Source organism: Acanthaster planci, unplaced genomic scaffold (genome assembly GCF_054643075.1).
Source record: "Acanthaster planci isolate LZ-2023a unplaced genomic scaffold, COTS_SCS Contig30, whole genome shotgun sequence".
NCBI classification, from domain to species: Eukaryota; Metazoa; Echinodermata; class Asteroidea; order Valvatida; family Acanthasteridae; genus Acanthaster; species Acanthaster planci.
Window position 1 is genome coordinate 36,988 of NW_028257654.1, and position 25,859 is coordinate 62,846.

The following is a 25,859-nucleotide window of genomic DNA, read 5'->3' on the forward strand; positions in this document are numbered from 1 at the left end:
AAACCTTCAAAGCAACGAACCTACGTAATGGTATAGAGGGAGTGACTAAGTTTCGAACAAAAAATACTTTTGCGCCTCTATTCCTGCATAATGCCAACGAATAAATATTAAAATAAAGATTAAAATAGGCTATTCTAAACAGAGTGATTTAAATCCAAAACACAAAAACAGCAGCAAATCTCTTACTGATTACGATCAAATTGAATATCAATTAACAACAATTCAAAGAAATATACGGAACTCACCAAGCTACCATGAAAAAAACTCCCGACACGGAACTGTCAGTCCATTGTATATCCAGCATTCGAAAGAACGCCTGTGCAAAGACTTCCACGTGCACAGGTACATCTGCTAAATTCAATGCACGCCCAAACAAGACTGGCCACAAAGTGCCAAAGAAAATTGATTGACAGGTCACGCACGCGTATTGTGCGTGCTTCCGGTACCGAAAGCCAAGCCTTAAGCGCAACCAATACCAGGACACTTTGTATACTACACAAAGCCAAAGGAGCGATATTCGTTTTTAAAGTGTGGGGTTTTTAGTCTTTGCTAATTTGGGCATCAGCAATTGCTGTTGCATATTATGATTTAAATAGTGGACGAAGATTAATGTATTGTTGCGGATAGTGCAGGCAAAAAATTTTTAAAAAATTAAATCTCTTACAAGTCGTGGGGATGCAAAAGGTAACCCTCCCACATTTCCGCTTTAGTGCCTAGCCATGACTTGCAAATGTAATTTTCATAGTCTTCATTCTTAATGACAGATTATCTATCATAAAAGCCGGATACCAGCTTGCATTTTTAATAAAGATTATTTATGCAAAGCAAATACGAAGGGTCAAAAGGGCGAGTCTTTCCGTTTTGCACAAAACAAGGCGTTCAACTTAATACCCAAGTGAATGATCAAGCTCGTTGCCTTTACTGATCATGCGCACATCAAACATCCGCGCCCGCGAGGTTGGCACCCAGCCATTAATTAACAAAAGCACTTGTTGTCACGGCGCATTTGTTTTTCTTGTCAGTCCTAGTGAGGGCGCCCCGCTATACCCGTAGCTCTATTTCAGACTTGAGCGGAGTCCACTTTTTTCTTTGGTCTAGCCCGAAAGTTCATTCGTGAGTCACGTTGCAAAGTTCCATTAAGATTGTGATTTTCTAACTGATTTTCTTTGCCAAGGTATGTGAAATTTATTCCTTTGTTTCCACACGTGTTCCGTGATTCCTGTAATTAGGATTTTTTTCTATATAAGTCAGAATTAGCCTCACAGTGAGATTTTTCCTCGTGTGCTGAGGAGCTGACTTGGCGCATGCCTGTTTATTGTAGTTTAGCGAAGTTTTTTTTTTTGATGCTGTGCGTTCGATAAACTTTAGCCCCTCGATTTCCTAAGCTGTATTTCTAGAGATTGTGCATCAGTTTTTGACCTTTGGGAAATGTATTTCTTCCCTGTCTCATCTTTGTTGTCATACAATGGTTTAGATTTAGGCCCTATTTTTTACTCGCGAATTAGTCACTTTGTGATACATTTATCCATGTACTTTGGCGGAGCGCAGTCTCGCACAAGTTCTCTGGCGGAGTGATATTTTCTCCGTTACATTCCTTGTTATCCGCCCTGTCGTAGTCTCGTCTAAGTCGCCTGTTGCAATTTTGGTCTTTGAGTATTCACATGTATTTATGGCATTTATCCACCAGATCCTAGATTTCAGAACTTTAAGTAAGTTTCATATTTTCCAAGGAATAGACAGGGTACTTCAGAGTTTTCCTTTCACACGTAGCCATGAAAAGAATTATTTAGCAGTAATTTAGGAACCTTTCTCCACGAGGTTCGGACTGATTTTGTGGGTAATAAGCTGTATCTTACTGCGTGTACCCAGTGATCTGTTAATTTACCCAGTTTTCCCAATATTTTTTCCTCGATCTAGATTATATCTACATGTAATTTTCCTTTATTTTATTTTTCAGACCATCATCACACAGTTGTTGAATACTGAATTTCATTTGGCTACACTACTGTTGTCGTCTGAATAACAACATGACAATGGAGTTCAGCTCATTTGGAACAATTGCAACAACGTGTTCATTTCTTTGATTTCGTAACATCTTCAACAATTTCGTGTATCCCGATCTGTGCGTCTGTATATTGCAACATGGCTGACGTCAACAAATTGAAGTTAACCAGACGGAACACCAAGGGTCAACTGACAAGAACACTGACTACGATAAACGACTTAATGAAAGAGGGTGTTAATGATCTGGAACTGATGAGGAAATACATATCCAAGGCTGAGAAGCAGTTTGAGAAGATAGAGGAGAAACACTTCGAGTTAATGGAGGCCATTGAAGAGCAGATAGAGTTTGAAGCTGAGGAGAAATGGATGGGCGATTGTGAATCAGAGTTTGTCCAGATTCTACTCCGTGCACGACAAGTTGTTGACAGTCTGTCGCAACCATCTGTACCAGACAAACCCTCTCCTGACCCTACAAAGCCTGTGAGCACGGGAAAGGACCAAGCCGCATCCAGCAACCCTACAAAGCCTGTGAGCACGGGAAATGAGCAAACCGCATCCAGTGACCCTACAAAGCCTGTGAGCACGGGAAATGAGCAAGCCGCATCCAGTGACCCTACAAAGCCTGTGAGCACGGGAACGAAGCAAGCCACATCCAGTGATCCTGCAAAGCCTGTGAGTTCAGGAACTGTGCCAGCCACATCCGGTACAACCTCGCCAACAGCACCTGCCACCCCTCACCCTACATCATCAACCCCAAAGATGGCAAGAATGAAATTCCCTACCTTCAACAGTAACATCTGAGAATACAAACGATTCAAGGAATTGTTTGTCCATTGTTCTGCAGGCCTAACTGAGATCGAACGTTTCTACCAACTGACGGAGTCAATGGTCAATGCCAAAGAACGCAATCGTGTCAAGGGTTGCATTGATGTCGCGAAAGCATGGCAAGTTCTTGATGAGTGCTACGGGGATTCTGACAAAATTGTGGACAGCCTCCTGAGAGATTTGGATAACCTGAAGACGTACGAGATTAAGGGGAGAATCAATCTCCCTGCCATGAGCCGCTTCGTTCAGGCCCTGCAGATATTTGAGACCCATGCTGAGGCCATCGGACTATCCGGAGAACTGAATAGCAAGATCATGTTAAGTCAGATAAACCAGAAGTTACCGGAGGAACATCGAATTGCCTACTGCAAGAGCGTGAGGGATGACCACACTGAGGATTCTCTCACTGGCCTTGTGAAATGGATCTATGGCCAGCAACTACTCCTGGAGAAAGCGAGACCAGCTGGTTCAGAGAGTGCATCGACCTATCCGGTAGCGCACAATAAAACAGTCAAGTCTGCGAATTCGGCCACAGTGAATTGGAATAAGCACAGCCACACAGACAAGGGAAAGCAGTCAGGATTACCCAAGTGCGCATTACACACCACCTCGAACACACACTATATGAAGACCTGCAACAAGTTCAGAAGTCTGCCATTGAAAGAAAAGTACGAGGTCATGAAGAGGTACAACATCTGTAGCCGTTGTGGACACAACAATTGTGCGGCGGGTAAACCTCCGTACGATTCCAGCTCATGTCAGTTCGCGTCTCCATGCCGTATCCAGACGTGTGGGAGTGACTCGCACTTCTCAGCCATCTGTCCTGTTGTGTACGGTGGGAAGGGAAAAAATCCCCCGAGCCAGCTGAGTGGCCATGCAGAACCCTTCCACCCCGCGAATGGTTCTGTCAATGTGTCGACAAGTCACCCTCAATGATCCTGCAAAATTACGTGGCACCTTACCGACTGTCATGGGATATCTTCGTCATGGAAACACTCGTCATCTGGTCCGTATCCTGCTTGATGGTGGCAGTCAAGCTACCCTGCTGAGAGAAGGGGTCTTTCCAAAATCCGAGCGAGACCTCTACCAGGATCACGACCTTAGTCTCGTCGGTGGGAAGAAGATAACCAGAAAGCTGAGACTTTTGGACTGCCACATTGAAGACGTTGAAGGAAGGTGGTCGTCCCCTTTATCTGTCACAGAGATTGACGAGCCTTGTGGCAAAGCTCCAATAATTCTACCAGATCAGCTCCGACAGTACGACCATTTGTGTCAGGTCGACATTCAAGTTGCTCCATCGCAGACTATCGACCTACTCCTGGGTGTCGATAACATACATCTGATGGTCTGGGAGGACTACATCTGTGGTGAGAATTTTGACGAACCTGTTGCAGTTAGATGCCCGCTCGGTTGGTTCATTCAAGGGGGACGGTCAGCAAGCTCAGCTATGTTGGTAAACTATGTAAATGTCTCGGCCACTGGTCCACTAGAAGAGTTCCTCGCTTTAGAAGCAGCAGGATTGGAACCTAAGAGATGTAGATGCTCTGCCGATCTCATCGACAAGAACGCAACTGAGGCCATGCAGCAGAGTGTCTTTCAGTTGCCAGACGGTTCATACGAGAATCGACTGCCCTGGAAGAAACCGCCCGATGATCTGCCAAATAACTACGACTATGCCGTCAAGAGGTTGAAGAGTCTAGAGAATCAGTTCCGCAACAGACCCGAGGAATGGGCAACTTACTGCCAACAGATGAGAGACCAGTTGAAGAGAGGCGTCTCCCGGCGTATCACGGAAGAGGAGCTGCAGCAAGACAGAGAAAATGACAAGAAGATGTGGTTCCTGCCCCACTTTGCTGTCACCAAAGACTCGAAGACGACTCCGGTCAGAGTGGTGTACGACGCGAAGGCAAAGTATCAGGGCCATTCACTCAATGATTATCTCGTGAAGGGTGAGAATATAAACTCCGATCTGTTTGAAGTTGCCTTGCGCTTCCGAGAAAATGAGGTTGGTCTCATCGCTGACATCAGCAAGATGTTCCAAGCCATCAAGATCAAATCTGAAGATGCCCGCTTCCACAGATTTGTGTTTCGAGAGAACCCCTGTCAACCCATCCATGTGTACGAGCTGACGACGGTTAGCTTTGGAGACAAACCGTCTCCAACCGCTGCCATTGTGACCTTGAGGCATATAGTAGCTGAACACGCTGCAGACGACAAACAGCTGAACCGAGTGGTCGCAGACCAGTTCTACATGGACGACTTGAACGAATCTGTTGTCAGTACTGAAGAAGGCCTACAGCTCAAGTTAAAACTCACCGAGACCCTGAAGAAGGGCAACTTTGCCATAAGGAAATGGCAATCAAACATAGAAAAACTATGTGACAAGACTGAAGATGCTAAAGTTGCCACAGCTTTAGGCACCAAGTGGAACCTTGTGAAAGACACCTTGAAGGTCAAAGAGGTGAAGCCGGCCGAGGATGTCCCTACCAAACGCAACATCCTCAGACACACTGCCTCCTACTATGATGTCTTCGGCATGCTGTCGGGACTCCATGTTCGACCGAAGATTCTCCTTCAGAAGTTATGGCAGTTGGAGCTTGACTGGGACACCCCGCTCAACCCAAAGGGCGACTTAAGTGCCGCGCTGAGTGAGATCAACAGAGACCTTGAGGAAGTAGCCAACATTGAAATCCCTAGGTGCCTGATTCCGGAGCAGTACAAGGGAATGAGGCCCTTGCCCGAAGTGTCCCTACATGGCGCAAGCGATGCATTAGAAGATGCCATGGGTATCGGAGTTTGGCTGAGGTGGTCCCGCCCAGAAGAAACTGAGGCACACCTGACATTTGTCTGCGCACGAGCCAGAGTTACACCACTTAAGCAGACAAGCATTCCCCGAAAGGAGCTTCAAGCCATTCTCCTACTGTCTAGATTGATGCTCTCTGTCAAGAAAGCCCTTCGTTTCTACATGGCATACTCGAAGATCTGGACGGATAGCATGACCGCTATAAGCTGGCTGAGAGGACAGTCCAAATCTTTCCGTTCCTTTGTTGCTTACCGTGTAGGCGAGATAACAACGGAGTTTGATCCAATCAAGGACGTCGCATACGTTCCATCCGACCAGAATGTCGTCGACCTTGTTTCCAGAGGGGGAACAGCTACTGGCATGAAACGAGTCATTGATGGGCCGGTATACCTGAAGCTACCCCCACAGTCCTGGCCCAAGACGCCGTCTAGTATCCCAGTAGATCTGAAAGATGAAGAGCGTAAGAAGTTCCACGTGCGGAATGCCAAGATACTGGCGCTCAAAGTCAATGCTACCTCAAACCCTGCTCCGATTGTCGATGCTACCGAGTTCTCCAGTTGGTCCAGGCCAAAGATGGTCACAGCTAGAGTACTCTCCTTGAAAGAAATACCGAAAAAGCAGTGGCTCAAGCAGTTAACCCAGCAGATTTCACAGTGGCCCTCTTCAAAGCTGATCAGGGAGGCTGAGTTGTACTGGATAAGACAAGCACAAAGAGGCATCAACTTCCAGGATCCAAACATCTTGAAGCTTGATCCGTTCTTCGACAAAGATGACCAGGTTTACCGTGTTGGTGGACGCCTGAAATTCCATTTTTACCTGGAAACCCCATCCAAAATTAACCAATCAGGAACAAGCTTAGAGGGAAAGACGTCATCTTTTCAATGGCATATGCGCAGTGGTTGATTTTTGAAAGGGGGTGAGTTATAACTGACCCAAATTGTCTTTTCCTTGATCAGGTAGAAATTACAAAATGGGAAATATTCCAAAATGGGAATATACATGTACATGTAAACTCACTAAATAAGGTTTAATCTTGTCGATACGTGCCATTTTGCCATCTAACAACTGACTCCAAAATTGCCCCTCCTACCGGTGAATCAACACAGCCTCACCTGTGTCACACATGTAGACAGCCTGGGTCAGAGCACTTGTGCCCACAGTCGGCTCTACACACACATAACACACACGTGCTGGCGCTCAGCGCTGCATGCATAAGCCATGCATCGCTATCGCTGTCGTGTTTTGACACAGCTCTGCTTCGACGATACTTGCCTACAATACAAAATGTAACATCCAATTTTCCCCCTCTCTGTCACCCTTCAGTACACATGATACAATAATACAAATGTATTGTTCTGGGTTGAGAGTAAATTGAATCACAAAACCAGCAATGTAAATGTTCATAGTTGAACGTAACATTTTATTGCATTGTTAACCATGGAAGTTCCTACCTCCATGTATTTTCAAGATGTATTTTTTTTTTTTTTTGCGTTGGGGAGATGTTAATTATATATAACGGGTTTGCCCTTACCCAACGTATATTAATAAACACTGTATGCTCAGTGCTTGTTCGACAGCTTGCGAAAAAACCTGACAAGCTTACTCGGGTGGGACTCGAACCCACGACCTCCTGCTTACTAGTGCAGATGTCTTGACACGTAAGCTTGCTTTTAGGAGGCATCCACCGCTCAATCCCCCAATAGCTATTCTTCTCATTGTCATTACATTTTCTTAATGTTAAGATTAAGCAGAAATATGTATGAATGAATAAATGAATGAATGATGAATGAATGGAGAGATGAATGATCACCAATTTTGTAATTGATCTTCCAGCATCCACCATGATGGTTGTCAATCAACAATATAATGTTCAATGGGCAAAAGTTCCATTAAGATCAAGTTTACTAATTGCCTCCTGTAGTAACCTATACATGTATAAGCCCCCAGAAAGTCGTAAAAGTCAATTTTATCAGTGAAAAAATATATAAGTTTTCAGACCAGTCTCATAGGCTTTGTACATGTACACAGGGTGTCTAGTGAACTTTTTATATGTAACTCTTTGATATGATATGATAAACTGCACAAAGCACAACAAATTCACCTTTTGGCAATATTCTTTAACATCAATGATCATGAATAAAACAGGAAGGCTAAGACTAAACTTTAGTTGTTTTCCTGCTGATCGTCTTATGAAAATGAGGTGTGGAACTTGGCCATGAACACAGGCGACTGGAGTCCATGATCGTTGATCGTGTGACCTGGCAAGTGCATCATGCATACGCTTGCATTCCATTGCTAGGCCGTTGCTACAATACAAAGGTTTCCTTTCTGTAGGCATGGTTGGCAACCAGTTGAGTGAAAAGTTAGTGTAGGCTGTAGAGACTGGTCTTTTGTTGACCAACTACATGTAAGTAATAATATGTACTCATGCTGAACTGAACAGAGTTCTGTTTATATAGGATTTTTTCGGGCTGAAAGAAAAGGGGGGATGTGCCCCCCAGGCCCCCTCCCCTGGATCCACGCCTGCCATGTGTCACGTTGTAAACTTTATTTATGAATACTGCAGAACCACAAATTTGATTGGCGTAATATTAATTTGCAATGCCACAATACAAACAACACGAGCTGAACTCGGTTCTCTTTGTTTGTCTCTTTGTTTGAAGGAGACGCTCAGCAAGGAGACGTGAACAGGCAAATACTTGCAATCCCAGAGAACAGGCCATAGAGGCCAAAAGACGGGGGACAGATCCAGATGACTCATTTGTGGTCAGGAACGTCATCTCAAAAGGTATGTAAACATTTCGTGCTGATGTAATTTTTTTAACAAGATCATGGTAATGCATCAGTGCATTTTGTGGTCTAATTTATTGACATGGTGTTTTTCTGTGTATAGTTTTTCACACTAATCTTTTGAAATCAGTTTAAAACTTCACAGATGTAACATCTTCAGAGGAAATGTTCCTGTTTTGACATCATGATCAGTATCGCTGTCACGTAAAGGTCTTCAAAAACATTTGTGAGAATATAGTCCGTAGAATTTCCGTGCATACGGACTTACTTTTGGCCTGACTATTGCTTCATAAGGATCCCCTACAAATAAGCCCACATTTTTTGCATGCATGAGCTTAAAAGCATTTGAGCATTCAAAAAGATACAGTGATATTTAAAGTTTCATCATAAATAATTGATATTTCAGCTATTTTTACATTAAAATTGATTATATTTGTTGATTTTATGTCACTGATTGTGTATTTTAATGTTAAATCCAGCATTGATGCATCTGAAGAACCTCAAAATGGCTTCCAGCTTGGCAGACTGGTGAACCATGGAAACCTGAAGGAAAGGAATGCCAAAATGGCAGTGCTCGAGGTGGATGAGTCCCCTTTCCTTTGCCTTTTTGCCAGCACTACAATCAAGGAAGAGGATGAGATGCTCTATGATTATGGCATTCCCGAAGCAAAACTACCATGGAACAAAAAATTAATATTGCATTTTGAATCATTTATCATTGATAATTTAGTGTACAGTATGTATCAAAAATTTTATCTTAAATTATCTGCAGATTGTGTTAGTTTACGCCAAAATGGTTAGTAGCACCTTCAAGCTACAGGCTTCCTCTTTATAATGACATGTCAAGAGATTGTGTAAAGATTCACCTAGCTGCAGTGTGGAGAGAGAGAGAAGGAGAATTGAAAAGGATTTATGCTGGCATTACTACCTAAAACTTACATACGGTCATGGATGGCTGAGTAATAAATGGTTTTGACCAATGGGTCAAATTGGGCTTGGGACAAAAGTCACAGTAAGTCCTCAGGTAAAGGTTTATGTCGTGCTTTCGTTTGATTGGTCCCAAGCCCATTTTCACCCATTGGCCAGAAACATTGATTACTCACCTCTTCGATGTCAAGCCTTGTATGCGACTAAGTGTTGCAGTTGGAAATCCATTTCTTCTGTCACTAACAATTCTAGGATTCTGCTGAAAGTGATTTCTGACAGGTTCAGTGTTTTCCTCAGATCGTCCTGTTTGCTGCCTTCTAGAGTTTGCTTTGCTCCGATTGAGTTTGGTCCCTGTTGCAATATCAAAACTGTCCAGAGATACTGGTTGCTTTTAACCTGGCATATTTTTCCTTCTTGAAATGAGTCAAGTTACAAATGTAGTAGCAATAAGTTTGTTAATACTGATGGCCATACCAGTCCTTCAAAGCATGTTTACCTTCCTTGTGAAACACACTTTGTATATTGAGTATTGACTTGATTTTATTTAGCCTAGAGATGGAGTCCGCCCTGCTGATTCAGCGTGGGGTAGCGTTGCAGTCGGAGGTGTTTCTGGTGAACCCATCGGGCATCCCGTGGTTGATAACTCAGCAGTGAGAGGTGACTTTGGTAACCCCACTGGGCACTGCTGTGGTGATCCAGTCACGGATTACCCTTCAGTGAATGATAACTCTGGTGACCCGAAAGCGTATGGGTCTGGTGATCCCGTTAAGGATAATCCTGCAGTCAGAGGTGACTCTGCTGACCTCACTGGTGATCCCGTCGGGGATAACTAACTTTTCAGTTGGAAATGACTCATGTGATCTCATAGGTGACTCAGATAATTCTGATGATCCAGTTCTGAGTGACTCAGATGATTGCACTGGAGATGACTCGGATCCAGTTGTCAGTGACTCAGATGATCGCATTGGAGATGACTCGGATCCCGTTGCAGGTGGCTCGGATGATCCCAGCGGAGGTGACCCAGATGATCCAGTTTCAAGTGACTCAAGTGATCCTATTGGTGCAGAATCAGTTGGTCCAGATACATTTAGATGTGACTGGAGGTGGCTCTGACGATGCTATTAGAGTCATAGATGATCTGCACAGAAATGACTCGGACGTCTATGTGTCTGAGTCAAACAGTAATGATGAAAGTTTGGTGTTTGATCCGTTACCTGGTAAATTTTTTTCAGCAAGTAATTATTTAAAGACTTTATAAAAGAACCTTCATTTCCTCATCAAAGTTCTCTATGCCCATGACAGTTTGGTTACGCTTGTGACTAATCTGCCCCAAATTCAAACTCATTTACTACCGGTCCTCCTTCCCTCGTTGAGCATGCTGCACTGTTGATCCAAAATCACGGATTCATCATTCAAGTCTACTTTCTCAATTTTTCAAACCATCCTGCATCCTTTGAACAAGGAACTAATTAAAGCAGATAAATGAAATCAGAGTGGTAACGGTTGTTTCCTGTTTCAATGTTTTGAAAACTACATTAAAACCTTGAAAACTCAAAACTCAAGGGAATGAATGAAAATTCCAGTTATCCGGACTTATATTTATCAGAAGTCCGACGGTCATACCGTATACGTGTATACACCATGCGTACATCACAGTTGCATTACTTTGGATATCTTCCACTTTTTATTCATCATCATGGAACACTTCATTCTCATAAAAAATTATTTTGTGAAGATTTTTATTTGAGAGATGGATTTTTATGATTTTTATGTTGTAGTATGCACAGGTTTCGTTTCTGCTAATAAATAAACAAGTTGTGACGCTAAGGTGTACATGTACCTTCGTGCAGTATATCTTCCGTCTTTTCGCCGATCGTTTTTAAAACGCTTTTTACTGGGGGTTTTCGGCTTTGCTTGCAAATGGGTTTTTCCAGTGACATCACTTTCCATGGTCCCGTGACCACCGTAAAAGACAGCGACTAGCCTGTCCACTCATGGGTTTTGCAGCAGCAATCAGGCTAGCCTCAAAGCTGACGTGGTTGCGGTGCAACCTCGTCTCCGTGATCTATCTTGTAGCGGCGGATGATTGTCATGGGAACGAGGTTAGGTTGCAGTGACAGCACAGCGTGAAGCATGCCGTGTGGTGCGTGGAATTGCAGCGTCAGCAGCAATGACTCCGAACTGTGGTTTTGTGGTCCCACATTGTATTTTTTTAAGTGATTTGACGCGGTTTTCTGGATTGGCAACGCAAAATCTTAGACTTAAGCAAGGTTTCGGCCACTGATAATATTTGACTTAGGAAATTGTGTTTGTAAAGGAATGCCTGTTCTTTCAGCAGGAATGAAACATCACTTCGAGTTAAAGCGGACTTTTGACTTAGCCGAGTTTGAGTTATCAAGGTTTTAACGTAATTTTAACCACTTCCTGACGGGTGACCCATTTTTGAGCACCGAGGCTTTATATAAATGAAGCCGGGGACTCCGTAACCGGACAAAAGAGTTGAGCCTTGTAACAAAAGACCAAGCTTCTGGGAATTACTGACATTTTTTGTCACGGTTTGGGGGCATTTAGAGCAAGCGAATTATCACCGGGGAAAAAAGCTCTCCACCACCGCAGCGACAGCCACACAGCACTACTGCACGCCAATCGGGTCCTCATTGAATACAGGTCAGCAGTTCGCTGCTAACGGTTTCGGGAACAAAAAAATCTTACGTAACACCGCGCAAGCTGGGCTGTTTTTACAAGGCTGCAGGCGCAGCTGAAATACTCGGGCATCATTGAAGGTCAGCTGTCAATTTAGAGTAGTGCCTAAAGATCACTGCCTGTGGGTGTAAATGTCCGTTAAATGAAATGATTATTTTTTTAAGAATTTTGAAAACATAAAATATGATAATTATCCCGGCCCAGCATCATCAACATTTATAATGAACCCGACAGCAAGTTGTTAATCATCAGCTAAAGGAAATTTCCAAATGGTGTACATGTACGAGTATTGCTTTGTATAACTTTTGTCAGGTATGGATTGATCTGATACAGCACAGGCAGATTGATGAGCTGTTTCCTGTATCATAGTAAAGCATGATAATCTGGTGTTTAACATTCCGTTGACACTACATGTAATCCACGGAGAAAAAAAACACATAATTATTTTATTGACTTTAATATCTTAGAGAGTATCATATTATAAAGGCTGACCACGAAACAACCAAAATAACCTCAACAGGTGTTTCAAGAAGTCTGAGAGCATCTCACAACTGTGATTTTCTGGAACCTGCGGAAGGTATGTGATTTTGTAACTGAACACACATAAAAGTATCACTTATCCATATTTTGCAGAACTTCACCATAGATCCTAGTCGGTAATTACATGTAATAGGCTTTCCAGCTACAGTGGTTACATTTTTTTTATTAATCTTGGCCATTCATTCTTGTTTCTGTATGTGCATGTTATTGTAATGTGATATATATTCCAATTTTTATTTACAGTAAAGCTCTGCATGACGTGTAGATTTAAGGAAAAAAGGGTGATGATTTAGACACACTTTTCCTATGTGTAGAATGCGTTTCCCCATGTAAACCGGATTGGTAATATTGGGGGCAGGGTAGTCTCATCATTTGTAAGTACATGTAGGATGGATTCTCTATTTTTGTCCCTAAGTCGGTGTGTATTGTCTACCTTTTTTCATTTTTTTATACATGTATCAATTGGAAATGGTCTAACGTGTCTGCTATTTTGACTCTTTTCTATTTCATGTACATGTGCATGTATTCTGATTGCAACTGCATTTTGTATGTGACTAATAAATGTTTGATTGAATTGAAATTCCAAGCTTGATGGATGCAATACATAAGCCAATAGGTGGTGGCCTATACAATGCTTTATGGCAAGCCCATGTTGACCAATGACAGTAGGTATTGCATGAATAATAAGGTGTAACAAGGTTAACCCTAACAGTCCTCAATCCTTCGACAGGTGGACGATTGAGGACTGTTAGGGTTGAGTATACATGTACACGTATATACGTTCACAGCAACCTTGAAAATCAGGGGAACCTTGAAAATGTCTTTTCTTTCTGGAGATTAGGGAAAAACTAATAACATTTAATAAAAGTGAGCAAATTTGACTGCTGTTCCAAAAGAAACAGTCGTCAGTGATGAAATAGGGCCTACACTGTAGTATTAAATAAGTTGCCATCTAAATACTTTTGATGTGAGTCAGAAAGTATTGCACCGGTAGTAATTTGTTACATTTAGACAGTGATAAATTTGGTGCTTTTTAATATTGAGTTCTCGCTGTGACATTATTCTTTTTGTATTCCACCTCCACTTGGATTAAGTAGACGTTAATACCAGAAGCACATGTAACCTCTGAACCAACACTAAGAAAAATTTCCAACTTAAGATAATTTACTTCTTTATAGTGTACATTACTCTTCTGCATATGGGTCATTCCACGAAGTTAGGGCACAGTTTGTGACCGCGTCCCATGTTACATCATTGAAAATAAAAATCTTTTTTCCCTGCATATGGATTCTAAATTGACATGTTCTAAATTTTGCTTGGTGCTTGTAGTGGTGTGCTTCATCTTCGCCCAATAGTATGTCTTAATCTGTTGCAATGTGAAAATAATGGGCAATAAAAGTTACCAATGTATCAAGGGATGCCGTCACAAACAGTGCCCGAACTTCATGGAATGACACATGTCCAACTTGAGAGAATTCGTTCACAGTACTAACCTTAATATTATCACAGTAAAGTGCTTTACATTAAGAAATTGTCTTATGCATTGTCAGTGGGAATTTTCATGCAGAAATGTGACTCAACATTTATTTCCCCCCCGCCAAAAAAGTGTACTTGAGAGACCTTAGGTATTTTGTGTGCATTTCAACTTTTTTTTAACTCAAACGTAATTGAGCAAACAGTCTTCTCCACTCCCCCCTCTTCAGCTATGGCCACCTTCTTAGGTGCCTAGATTGTATTCATTGTCAATGTATCATTTGTAGTAAAGTAGTATTCATTATATTGTTTTGAAGAGGAGAGTTCCAAGAATACTAAATCAGAGGTATGTGTGACTGTTTTACCATGTAATCCCATTTCTTGGGATTATAAGTCTGTTTGGACTACTTTGTTATGCACATACATGTACTGATAATGATACATGTACATGTATGTAACAGGAAAAATTATATATTGTTATATTAATATTGTAACTCTGGCCGGTGTTGTGAAGTTGTGAGTGTTACAGTTTGCTAACGTTGCAGTTTTACTAACTTGAACATTATTACCCCCATTTGGGGGGGCGCATGAGTTTTCTCCAGCGGCAAACATGCCTCATCCACCCATACATGTACGTGTAATTTGCTCCTGTATGCTAACTTTGTTGCTGCCTTTATTCACTTATTTGATTTCTTTTGTTACATTTTGCTTTTCCATGTCCTTTCATTGCTAGGTTTTAACCCTAACACTCCTCAGTCCTCCAACAGGTGAAGGATTGAGGAGGGTTTGGGTTAACATTTGGAAATTTCATTCAGCTGAGCCAGAATAGCACGGATCATATGAATTAGTGCTGACGTTGTAAAATCAAATGATGAAAATGATAAAATGCATCCGTCTGTCCGTTGACCTTATGGTTGGTCCGTGAGGCCGTAGAGGTAGCATTAGATGGTAAGACTGGCCTGCCATCCACTACAAATCCATCCTCAATCTGCCATTGCTAATGGCACAGCTCTGTTTCATTTGTTAGTGTTCCATGCTGGGAACGTCTCTGTGCTGTACCTATACCTGTATATTAATCAAAACAGGCATTTACTGTTATGTAAGAGCTTGCATGCCTGTTGTCCAACCGAGCCCTGTCTTTATTCCATCACTTCATTTTTTATTCTTCATCCCATTTTTGCTTTTCCCATGTTTTTTTGTTTGATCTCAGGAATAAAGTCTTAGGTACTGTAATGGACTGATCCCATAAATCCTGCCCTGCATGCATGATGCACATGTCTAGCTGGCTCAACGATCGATAATCATGAACTTCTGTCGCCTGTTTTCACGGCCACTGTCCACCTCATCTGGATCAGTTAAACACGATTGAAATATGTAGTTACAGCTTTCCTGTCATATCAGTGAGCATTGATCAAATATCAATGAGGGAATTGTGTTGTACGTTTGCACAATTTGATGCATGTGTAGTGCTAACCATATGGTAGGTTGATAACCATCATGGCGGACTGATGACATTAAGCAATTGGGTTTGTGGCTCTGATTAGTCAACATGCCTGTGGGCCAAGCTTACTGGATTGGTATATTGTAATACTTATGCTACGTTTGTTAGACAGTGTTGCTCGAGTTACTGTCAGGTCTAGAGAGAGCTAACAGGCTAGTGGCAGCATTGTTCCATATTTGTTGTGGAGACAAATACATGTATTGATGTTTTTATGTACATGTAGGTAGAGCCTGAATTTAACCCCTAGGTAATAGTGAGTTCCTGATCCTGCACAACATGGTTCATTGAACAAATGGCATGTCTACATATATATTTGACACCACAGTGATGTTTGATTATGAAATTGGGAAATTGCTAGTACTGGAGTTCAAACTAAAAGTCAGGTGTGCTGGTTTAAGATACCAACATGCACACAGCAAAGTCACTACCGGTATTTAACTTTATTCTCATTATAGGTTAAAACATATGAAAGAATATGTCCAAAAAGGCCCTGTGTTTACTGTGGAGAGGCACAGTCGCAGCTTACCCATCACATGCGAAGGAAACACCCGGAGCAGGAAGAAGTAAAAGCAGAGCTTAAACTTCCTCAAAATGAAATGCTTGAGGCCCTGTCCCAGATTCGAAAGAATGGGATTTACAAAGAAAACATACGAAGGATGAAATCTAGTGAGGGATCTTCATGTGAACTAATGAGGGAGAGAAACCAAGGGACTTCAGAAATAGTTATGTGTGGAAGTTGTCATGGCTTTTATAGTATGTCACGTATATGGCGACACAAGCAAGTCTGCCATTCCACAGCTGTTAGAAAAGTATCTTCCGTGCCAGTTTCATCATTGAGGAATGCTGGTAGCCATAACATCGATGCCAAATTTCAGTCTTCTATTCTTGATCAATTTAGGACAGACACTGTTGGGGAGATCTGCAGAACCGATACAATGATTATTCAGGTAGGGAAGAAACTGTGGAGTCGATCTGTGAATAGGGAGAAGTCAATCATAATGAATGATATGAGAAGATTGGGGAACCTTCTTGTGAAAATGAGAAATATTTCTGAGAACTGCAGTCTGAATGGCGAGGACATGCTGAAACGTGGGAACTTTGCTTCTCTAGAATTGGCCCTGGATGACCTTAGTGAGAAGCCCAACGGAGAAGTGAAAGCTGGATTAAGCCTAAGTGTGGGCTGTCTTCTGAAGAAAGGAGCAAAAAGTCATGAAAGGGGTGTACATCATTGAGGATAGATTGGAGGAAGCCGAGGAAATTGATCGCTTTCTTGCTTTGTTGGATCTCAACTGGGATTTTTTGTTCAGCAGAAGCTTGTTTCTTGTAGAAAGCAACAGGCAGGCTGTACTCAGGAAGCCCCACTCCATGCCACTGGAACGTGATATTAAACGGCTGAAGGGCTTCACTGTTACTGCTATGGCAGAACTTGTTGACAGCTGCGATAAGTCTGATGTCCACGTATTCAACAAACTAAGGGCCTTAGCAGTCTCTAGGTTGACAGTGTTCAATGCACATCGGGGAGGTGAACCAAGCAGGATGACACTCGCTGAGTGGCAGGATGCCAGTCAGGCCTGGGTTGATCCTCAACATGCAGAGGCAAACAGAGACCCCATCGAAAAGTACCTACTTGACTCGTATAATCTGGCGTATCAAAAAGGAAAGGGAAGCAGGAAGCTTTTTCCCGTATTGATTCCCAATGACACAGCACGAGCAATTGACAAGCTTGTGGAGATGAGATCATCAGTTGGCGTGTTGGAACATATACCTCTTCCCGTATACTCAGAAGTCTGGCAATCATGTAAATGGATGGGCGGAACTGAAGAAGGTGACTGACATGATGGAAGGCCATTTTGAGAATCTGTCGCTTCTGACAGCGACAAAATATCGCTTCAACACTCTACGCCCTTCAAGATGTCCCTGAGAAAGACAGAAATACCTTCTACAAAAGCACATGGGCCATTCACAAGAGATCAATACTAATGTGTACCAGTGCCCTCTTGCTGTGAGGGAAATAACGTCAGTTGGGAGCTATCTCAGAAAGATAGATGGCACAACTCCTCAGTCCAGTAAGTGCTGGTACTTTGTTCCTTCAGATAATATTTGACATGGATCCATCAGTATCCCAACCCTAACCCCATTCTTTTCATGTTGCATCACTGATTAATTCTAGTTTTTAGCCTAGAACTCTAAGAAAATTTTTATTACTGGCTGTTACTTGCAAATTTACCATAAACAAATTGAAAACCATGTGAAAGCTCTGTTAAAATACCTATCTTATAAAGTTGCAGGCTCTTCTTATCAATTCTTGGAGAATCTTTACCCGTGCATGCATTCAACTTTCTGTCCACTCAAAATAGTGTAACATGGAAGGCTTGTAGAGTTACAATATTCCACAATGTATTATGGTATATGCCAAGTCAGGCAAGTTTGCCATATACATATGTATATACGATCTTGTAAGTCGGTTTAAAATGTACAATAAAAAATACACTTTGAAAAGGTCTCACTGATCATAACTGATAAATCCTGATAATATATTTCTATTTTCCCATGGTCCCAGGAATTCTGCCACACCCCCTTTTTTAGATGTATATTTTGGACACAATGACATAATACTATCTGAGGAAGTCATACTTTTCCTATGACATCAAACTGCCTCCCAAAAATGAGTCTGGCGAACACTGAAGGTTCTTATGATGAAATGTGAGGAGTGAAGAGTCGCTCATCTCAGAAACTTCCCAGGATTGGGAGGATGGGGCAGTAAAAGTTATTGTCAGTCTGGTGGCATTTTCATGTTGGTTCTAAAGCCACCCTCTTCCTGTTGAAATCCTCAGAATCCACACCAGTCAAAACAGACAGGGCCAATGGATCCAGGAAACAACATGTCATGCCGGAGTCACCAGATGGTGGGTCTTCATGGAATTTTGTTGTTTTAAAAATACATGCACATGTATTCAATTAATTTGATGAGTGCAATCTGCTCACATATGTTTTTAAAATAGATATTGTTTAATCTGTCCGAACAAGAGCGTCTACCTTTCTCTTACAATGGAAGACATATCTAATGGAATGGTGCTTCCTGCTCTGATGTTGTTCGTATTATTTTTTTTTTCAGTTTGCCTCATTTGATGAAGCAAAATTAATGTGCACTGTTGATGTGTACTTTAGTGCATGTAAAGTATATTAAGGTTGGCTTACCGTGTTTACAAGCATTAGCATGTGACAGCTGAAATATATGCTTTAAAAACTGGTCTGGCTCTTGGGAGATTTAATTCTCAGCACTGCAATTGGTTCATGATTGTTTGAGCTTCGTTCATAACACCTAAGTGGTCTTGCCAAGCCTTCATTCTTAAAGCACCAATATTTCACTGATAAAGAGTAGAGTTCTGGCAGTCCGAAACTTTTAGTCTCGAAAATTTGTGTATCGATCGGAAGAGGATTCTTGCCCTCCCCCTGCAGAAAATAATTTGACATGAGACCAACTGAACTATTCATTGCTGCACCACTGGAACATTTTATACTGCCTACTTGTACATGTACCCATTATCAACATTTGTTTCTACAGAATCAACAAGACATAGCAGGCATCCAGCGGTCTCTTCCTCAAGTGGTAAGATATTTGTTTGCCAAGCACTACCTGATATCAAATAGATATTTTACTAAAACATTGATTTGGGTTTGTAATTTAAATTTATTCTGTTAAGTATTAACATTAAATACATGTATAGTGTTTAATATGTTAATACATGTACCTGAGGTTGGCATGTGACGAAACGCATCTATCTTGAGGAGTTGTGCTTTTGCTCTGATGATTCTTTCTTTGTTCAAAAAACGTTTGAAAATACATATATTCAGTTAATTTGATATGTTAATGCAGTCTGAGCACAAATGTTTTTAAAAGAAATATATTGTTTAATCTGTCCTAACAAGAGAGTCTACCTTTATCGTACAATGAAAGATCTTCTATCATATGGAATGGTGCTTTCTGCTCTGATGTTGTTCCTATTTTTGATTTTTTAAGTTTCCCCATTTGATGAAGCAAATGTGCACTGTTGATGTGTATTCCAATGCATTGAATATATAACAAGGTGGGCTTACAGTGTTTACAAGCATTGGCATATGACGGCTGAAATATATGCTTTAAAAACTGGTCTGGTTCTTGGGAAATTTAATCCCAGCACTGCAATTGTTCCTGATTGTTCGAGTTGGATTCATAACACATATGTATTGTGGTCTTGCTGAGCCTTCATTCCTAAAGCTCCAACGTGATAAATGAATGTTCCACTGATGAAAACCTGAAGATCATGTCACATACAGCACTTGATAAAGAACTTTAGTGCTGGTGTACATTTTCGAGGCAGCCTCCCTTTATATATTCGTAGAGAAAAAAAAGGAGATGCCTGCAGCGTGTGTAAGCTTGCCTGTTAACTTATGCATGGATTGTTGCGTTTGTCAGCAACAACTACTGTGCTGTGGTGAAGTGATCTGCTACTCTTGCTACACTTGATTACTACAAACACAAGATATCAAAATTGATAAATGACCGAGAACAAAAATTTAATAAACAACAGAACAGAAACTACTCCTACCAAAAGATGAAATGTATTTTGTGAATTAATTCACAGATATATACATGTATATGAGAGATTTTTTCAGTTTTGACCATTCCCAACACAGTTGTGTGGCATTTGATGCTGTCAAAGTTGAGTTATTTCCCATGGGGACTCCTACTCATTGAATCATCGTGTGTTCTGCTTTAAAGCAATGGGAACTCGCCTTCCAAAAGTAACTGTATGCAATTGTTTCACTTATCACAAGATATCTGCCTACAGTGTTTCAAATTTGTTGGTATAACTGAACACATTTTTATTAGTCGACAACATTGAAGTAAGAGAACAATGAAGTAAATATGAAGCAATGTATCAAACATTTCTTATTTTTTAAAGCATAGATACTATTTTTTGCATTACATAATTATAATACTTCCCCTGATTGGCATTGTGTTACCTATTGCATTAATTGCTTTGAAGAACACTTTTAAATTGTAATTGTATGTGTAATCTTATATGCATTTTTCCTAGTTTCTTCCTTTATTTCTGTGGAATTTTTATCCGCAGAACCAAGGATAATATACAAGACACCCAAGAAACATGTCACATTTGTACCGAGTGGTAAGCCTATGTACATAAAATTTGTCATTTTTGAGAGCTGCAAATTAAAGCAAATGCAAATGAGTCTGATGTGTACTAACACCAATTTTTGTCTATCTGACAATCTGTTGGACCATTCGTCCACCCAGTTGCCGGCCATCTGCAGGTTAGCTCAAACGGTTTTGATTTTTGCTTAAGTTTTCAAGTTGTGAGACATTTTATACTATTCACAAATTTCGGGTGAATTCCTCTAATACTCTTCAGTGGTGTAGAGGGTCCCATCCATGAATTTTGGGAAATTTTAAAGCTCTTGAGAAAAGTTAGATGTTTTTACAATCTATCTCTGGGTGGCACATAGAGTCGCTATGATCAGACTCCGTTTTAAATTTGCTTAAACAGTAGTTACACCCCTAAATGCTTTCGAAGTTACACCAAATTGGTTTTATCTCAGAGTTAAAACGGTGATTTAAAACACCTCAGAGGGTGGGTTTAGCAATTAATCAAAACGGTTTTAACATTTAGTACAGTGTTTAGAAGGTTTTAGCCAGTGCAGTGACCCAGAGTTACATAAAACACAGGGTAGTCCGGCATCCATGTGTGCATGCCATCATATTGTGTTTGCTACATGTAGTTGCTGCAGGCATGTGTAGCACTAGTACCTGCACTATTCACATGATTTTTACCTTTTGTGGTTTGCGTTTTTGTTCTGCCAACTCTTCTTACTTCTTTTGTTGATTTTTTTATATAAAGAAACCATCAAGAAAATAACTTCCACGGCCAAGGGTTCTGATAAGGACAGAATTTACACAGCCCCTAGTGAATGAACACGGAGTTATAAATATGTGGGTGATCCATGCAGGCGTGATCGTAGTTCTCTCTCTCTAATTCCACCTTGAAAAAGGAGTCATCAGCCTTTTGATTTATTGTTTTTCTTTAACCAATATCCAAGTTCTAATTCCATTAGAACTAATAAAAACTGACAAGCTTCAATTTAATTTTTTCTTTTGCTGGGAATGTCTTAAGAACATATCAATCTGAACCAATATTTTTTAACGTAGTTAAGGCAGAAAGTTGTGACCGAATATGGTAACATGGTAAATGTTATCCCAGTGCAGCTTCCCGAGGGATGTTAAGTATGTATTGGAAAGAAATGTTAAGGTTTTAGGAAGTATTTGCTGCTTATATTATGTCTTTGCTCAAGTCAAAATGAAATTTTCAGGTCAATCTTCAGTTTTTTTGTATCTTTAAAAGTGTTAAAGTGTGTGATGCTGTGATGGCTAAGTGACCATGTGAGGGTTTGAAGTGACTGTGGAAATCTCATACAGACAGATGCCTCCTTGGTCTGATTTGGCTGGCCTAGAAACATCCATCACCCTCTTGTTTGTTTTCCTTGTTTCCTATTGCAGCAGGACTTTTTACTTGTGTTCTGCTGACGTTAATTTATGTATCGTGTGGCGGGCAATTTGGTGTTAAGTGTGTTTTTGTCTGATGTACACATCGGGAGGGTAAAACACCACCTAAATTTAAAATACATTTTACTACATAGCAGAACACAGACCACACAGTCTCTACCTACTGTGCAGACCTGCACGAAACCCTAGCAAGCCCTCCCCAAACTTTGGTTGTGGTTTTTCTTGTTGAAGTACACTGCCTAGACTTATACTTGAATTGTACTTCATGGTAGAATAGACCCTGCAAACCCCACCATGCAGGCACCACCCTCATCCATCACTCTATTTTCACTTAATTCTTTATTGTTCCATTGCATCATTGAAACCTTTGCAGAACTTATATACTGCAAAGCAGAATACAGACCTGTGACAATAAATGGTTCTTTGTATACCTACATGTACCTAACTTTGATATCTTTGACAAGCCATGACAGTATCGCTGCTCATAGTTGTTTCACTGCATCACTGCAAAGTACTGCAAGTTCCACTTACTGAAATCATATTTCTTTCTACAGGTTTGACCTCCACACATTCAAAATCCAAGACAAAGCACTCTCTAATTTTTTCTCGAAAGGGTAAGGATTTTGTTTACATACCAGTAATGTCAAGTAATAGACCCATGTACTGACATAGCAATTTATGTTTGTTGTGGTGCATGATGGGAACAGTAGGGTTACAGTAACTTTTTTAGAAGTTAAACATCGTGAATAGGAAGCTTTGGCTCAGTTACCATTGATGATGAGACCCCTAGCCAGTATAAATACATGTACACGAATGTCATGTACATGTAGTAGTTTAACTTAACCACTTCATCACTCATTGATACTGTAATTAAATTACAGTACACGTGTGATCGTGCTCATTCTGATTTTTGTTTATTTCACAGATAGAGGTTATACTAGGTGGAAGGAAAGAGACACAGCTTGTGTCAGGAATGGTTTCAAAGACTGGATAATGGACAAGACGCATACGGGGGCTAAAAGGGTCTTTGCCAGGCAAGTGTATTTGCTATGTTTGCAATGAAAAACGTTATGCCTAGGCTATTTTCAAATGTTTGTTCCAGTTATTTTGAAGATCTTAAAGATCATAACCCTGTATTTAAATGATAAAATCAGGACATAAAAGGATACCTCCCTAACCATTCGGAAAAATCCATGTAACTTTCCTATCATTCTGCAAAAATTGTTCAGTCTTACCTTAAGTTACTTTTTTGGTACAAAAGAAACAAATTACCTTCAAAACAGTGATACATTTAGAAACTGAAGTTCTGGTGAAACGGTGATTTGTCACTAACCTGCGCTCTAACCTATGGAAGGTTTATAAATGTAGTACGTCTCGAGTACAGCTACATGTTCACATTTATTCCTGTGCGCATGTCATCATTCTGATAGAAATGCTAAAGATGAAAATGAGTGTTTTGTGTATCTGTCTGCAGTATATGAGGCACATGTTTTATATGCATGTGGGATGCTTATGACTTGCTTTGTCACTCAGTATTCCCTGGTTTTAACATGCATGACCTCTCATGTACGTAGTTTCCAAATGATTTAATTAACTTCTTTATTCATGCAACGTTGATCAGCACATAGGAGATAAACAGATGGCTGCACCCGGGCTACTTGTTATTTGTATGAGGGACTTGACAAGTTAGTGCTCTAATACATGAATATTCCCATGTGCACAGGGCAAAAAATCACCAAAATTATATACATGAATATTGTCTAATTGGGTGCTCCTAATTATTAGAGGAAATACACTGTGGATCATTTGCTTACTTTGAGCATGTCCATAAAGCAGTAAATGTACAAGGAGGTGAAAGTGGCATATATTCCGAGCCAAAAGGAGTTACACTGCATTTCCTATTTTATTACTTCCAATTCCAGGCAAGGTCGAAGTTAAGCAATTTCTTCGTAAATTCCCCCACATCCTTGACCCAGCAGGGATCACTACACCAGAGAAGATAGCTCTCATAAAGACAAAAGTTTTCAACGAAAGAGGAAAAGAAAGAAAAAGAGACCAAGAATTGGAAAAAAGGGACAGAGAGCGTTTTGTTACAAATTAGCACATTTCCATATTAGCACACCAGTTTAGGGTGCTTTTGAAAAACAGGTGGATGAACCAAAATTTTCCTTTTTAAATGAAAGTACTGATCTCCATAGGGCATGTAGCTCTGTGAATAAAGCCACTGCGCCGCCATGTTGAGCTAGTCAATACAGTATGCCAGGTGTGTTGCGATCACAGATCAACCCATTGTTCGTTTGCAAATACCAGGGAAGGAATTTCGTCATCTGAGGAGCAAGGCCACTTTGGCCTTAAAAACATTAAACTTTTCATGGCACCAAAGCATTCATTAACGCATCAAGGCCAGTGGATATGTTAAATCCTCATCCCAGAAAGCAGGCATCTTTAATCAAGTCTCTGTAGATGACATAAGAATTGTTATGTTTCGGTCACAGATAAGGCAGAATGATTGTGTTATAAACAAAATCTACCTTGGTGTAAAGGGCTCCTAATAACTGAAACGTAATTTCAACTAATTATATTTTCAGCAATAATCAAGTCTCTGTAGATGACATAAGAATTGTTATGTTTCAGTCACTGATAATGCTGAATGGTTGTATTTTAAACAAAATCTACTTTAGTGTAACAGGCTCTTGATAACTGAAACCTAATTTCAACTAATTATATTTTCAGCACGCATCTTAATCATGTCTCTGTAGATGGTATAAGAAATAATGATGTTTCAATCACAGATAATGTAGGAGAGTGATGTATAATGGTTGAACCATAGATTTTGATTATTCAAAGTTGATTACCACTTCAAACTTTTTGTTTGTTACCAACCCAGTTCCCTGTAGACAGTTGTTCGGAATTGTATGTGAACTTCATTTAATAACTTTACAGTAATCTGATAACTTAAGAAATGGTCCCTGAATATGTAACTGCAGTCTTAAGTTAAATATTGAATATTATCGTTAAGCAAATTGGTAGCATATTGTACAGTGTGTATGCTGAAATGTCAGGTTTCTTAGCTTACAGTGTGTTTGACAGCTACTTATTAATTGTACATGTTTACCAGGCTGCTGCACTGTTAAAAACATTGTGCATGAGCATGATCTGTATGTGCATCAGCAAATCAAGTTTACTTCAGTAGAGATAAATTTGTTATCTCATGAATGTGAGTAGAACATGGAATAATGTTGGGTGTCTGTGTCCCATATGTCACTTAGCCTTAGGCCTCATGTCATGGAACGTGGAAGCAATACTATTCTGTGTGCTACTTGCACTCAAGGGATACAAGATGTATTAAGTGTTATTCTAGAAATCACTTGTTTTATTTTTGTTCCCTCTTTTTATGGTATTCAAAAACTTAATAATTGCCTGTTATGAAACCAGCATTCAACTACTGGAACAACTACTAGGAATATTAGTGATATACTTTCAGTATTTGGAAACATACAAATACAACTGGAATGGGGAGTAAAATAAGAGAACCAATAGGACTACACACTCAAAAATGAGGTTGTTGGAACCAGACGTTATACCAACCAACATAATTTGACTGTTGAAGAATGTATCTAAAAGTTTTCAGTGCACTCCTGTCGGCCATCCCCATTCATTACTATTTTGAAATTTTGTGAACACGTTCAAAACTAGTGGTGTATTCCAAAAACAGTTTGCAATTCTCAAAC

The 25,859-nt window shown here is 40.5% G+C and overlaps 2 protein-coding genes and 1 pseudogene across 2 annotated transcripts; all 3 read left to right on the forward strand.

Annotated features, from left to right (window-relative positions):
• The first annotated feature begins 4,258 nt into the window (after positions 1–4,258).
• On the forward strand, positions 4,259–12,038 carry LOC147795433 (uncharacterized). Its single transcript, XM_087131912.1, has 3 exons — positions 4,259–6,548; positions 8,296–8,420; positions 8,902–12,038. Exon 1 carries the CDS (start codon positions 4,277–4,279, stop codon positions 6,533–6,535), a length of 2,259 nt encoding a protein of 752 aa, XP_086988038.1. The 5' UTR covers positions 4,259–4,276; the 3' UTR covers positions 6,536–6,548; positions 8,296–8,420; positions 8,902–12,038.
• A 2,617-nt stretch (positions 12,039–14,655) lies between these two features.
• LOC147795434 (uncharacterized) lies at positions 14,656–17,399 on the forward strand (annotated as a pseudogene).
• Positions 17,399–25,350, forward strand: LOC147795435 (uncharacterized). The gene is made up of 7 exons (XM_087131911.1): positions 17,399–17,632; positions 18,401–18,472; positions 19,132–19,176; positions 20,684–20,737; positions 22,683–22,742; positions 23,054–23,162; positions 24,051–25,350. Exons 1-7 carry the CDS (start codon positions 17,518–17,520, stop codon positions 24,064–24,066), a joined length of 471 nt encoding a protein of 156 aa, XP_086988037.1. The 5' UTR covers positions 17,399–17,517; the 3' UTR covers positions 24,067–25,350.
• The last annotated feature ends 509 nt before the right edge of the window (positions 25,351–25,859 follow it).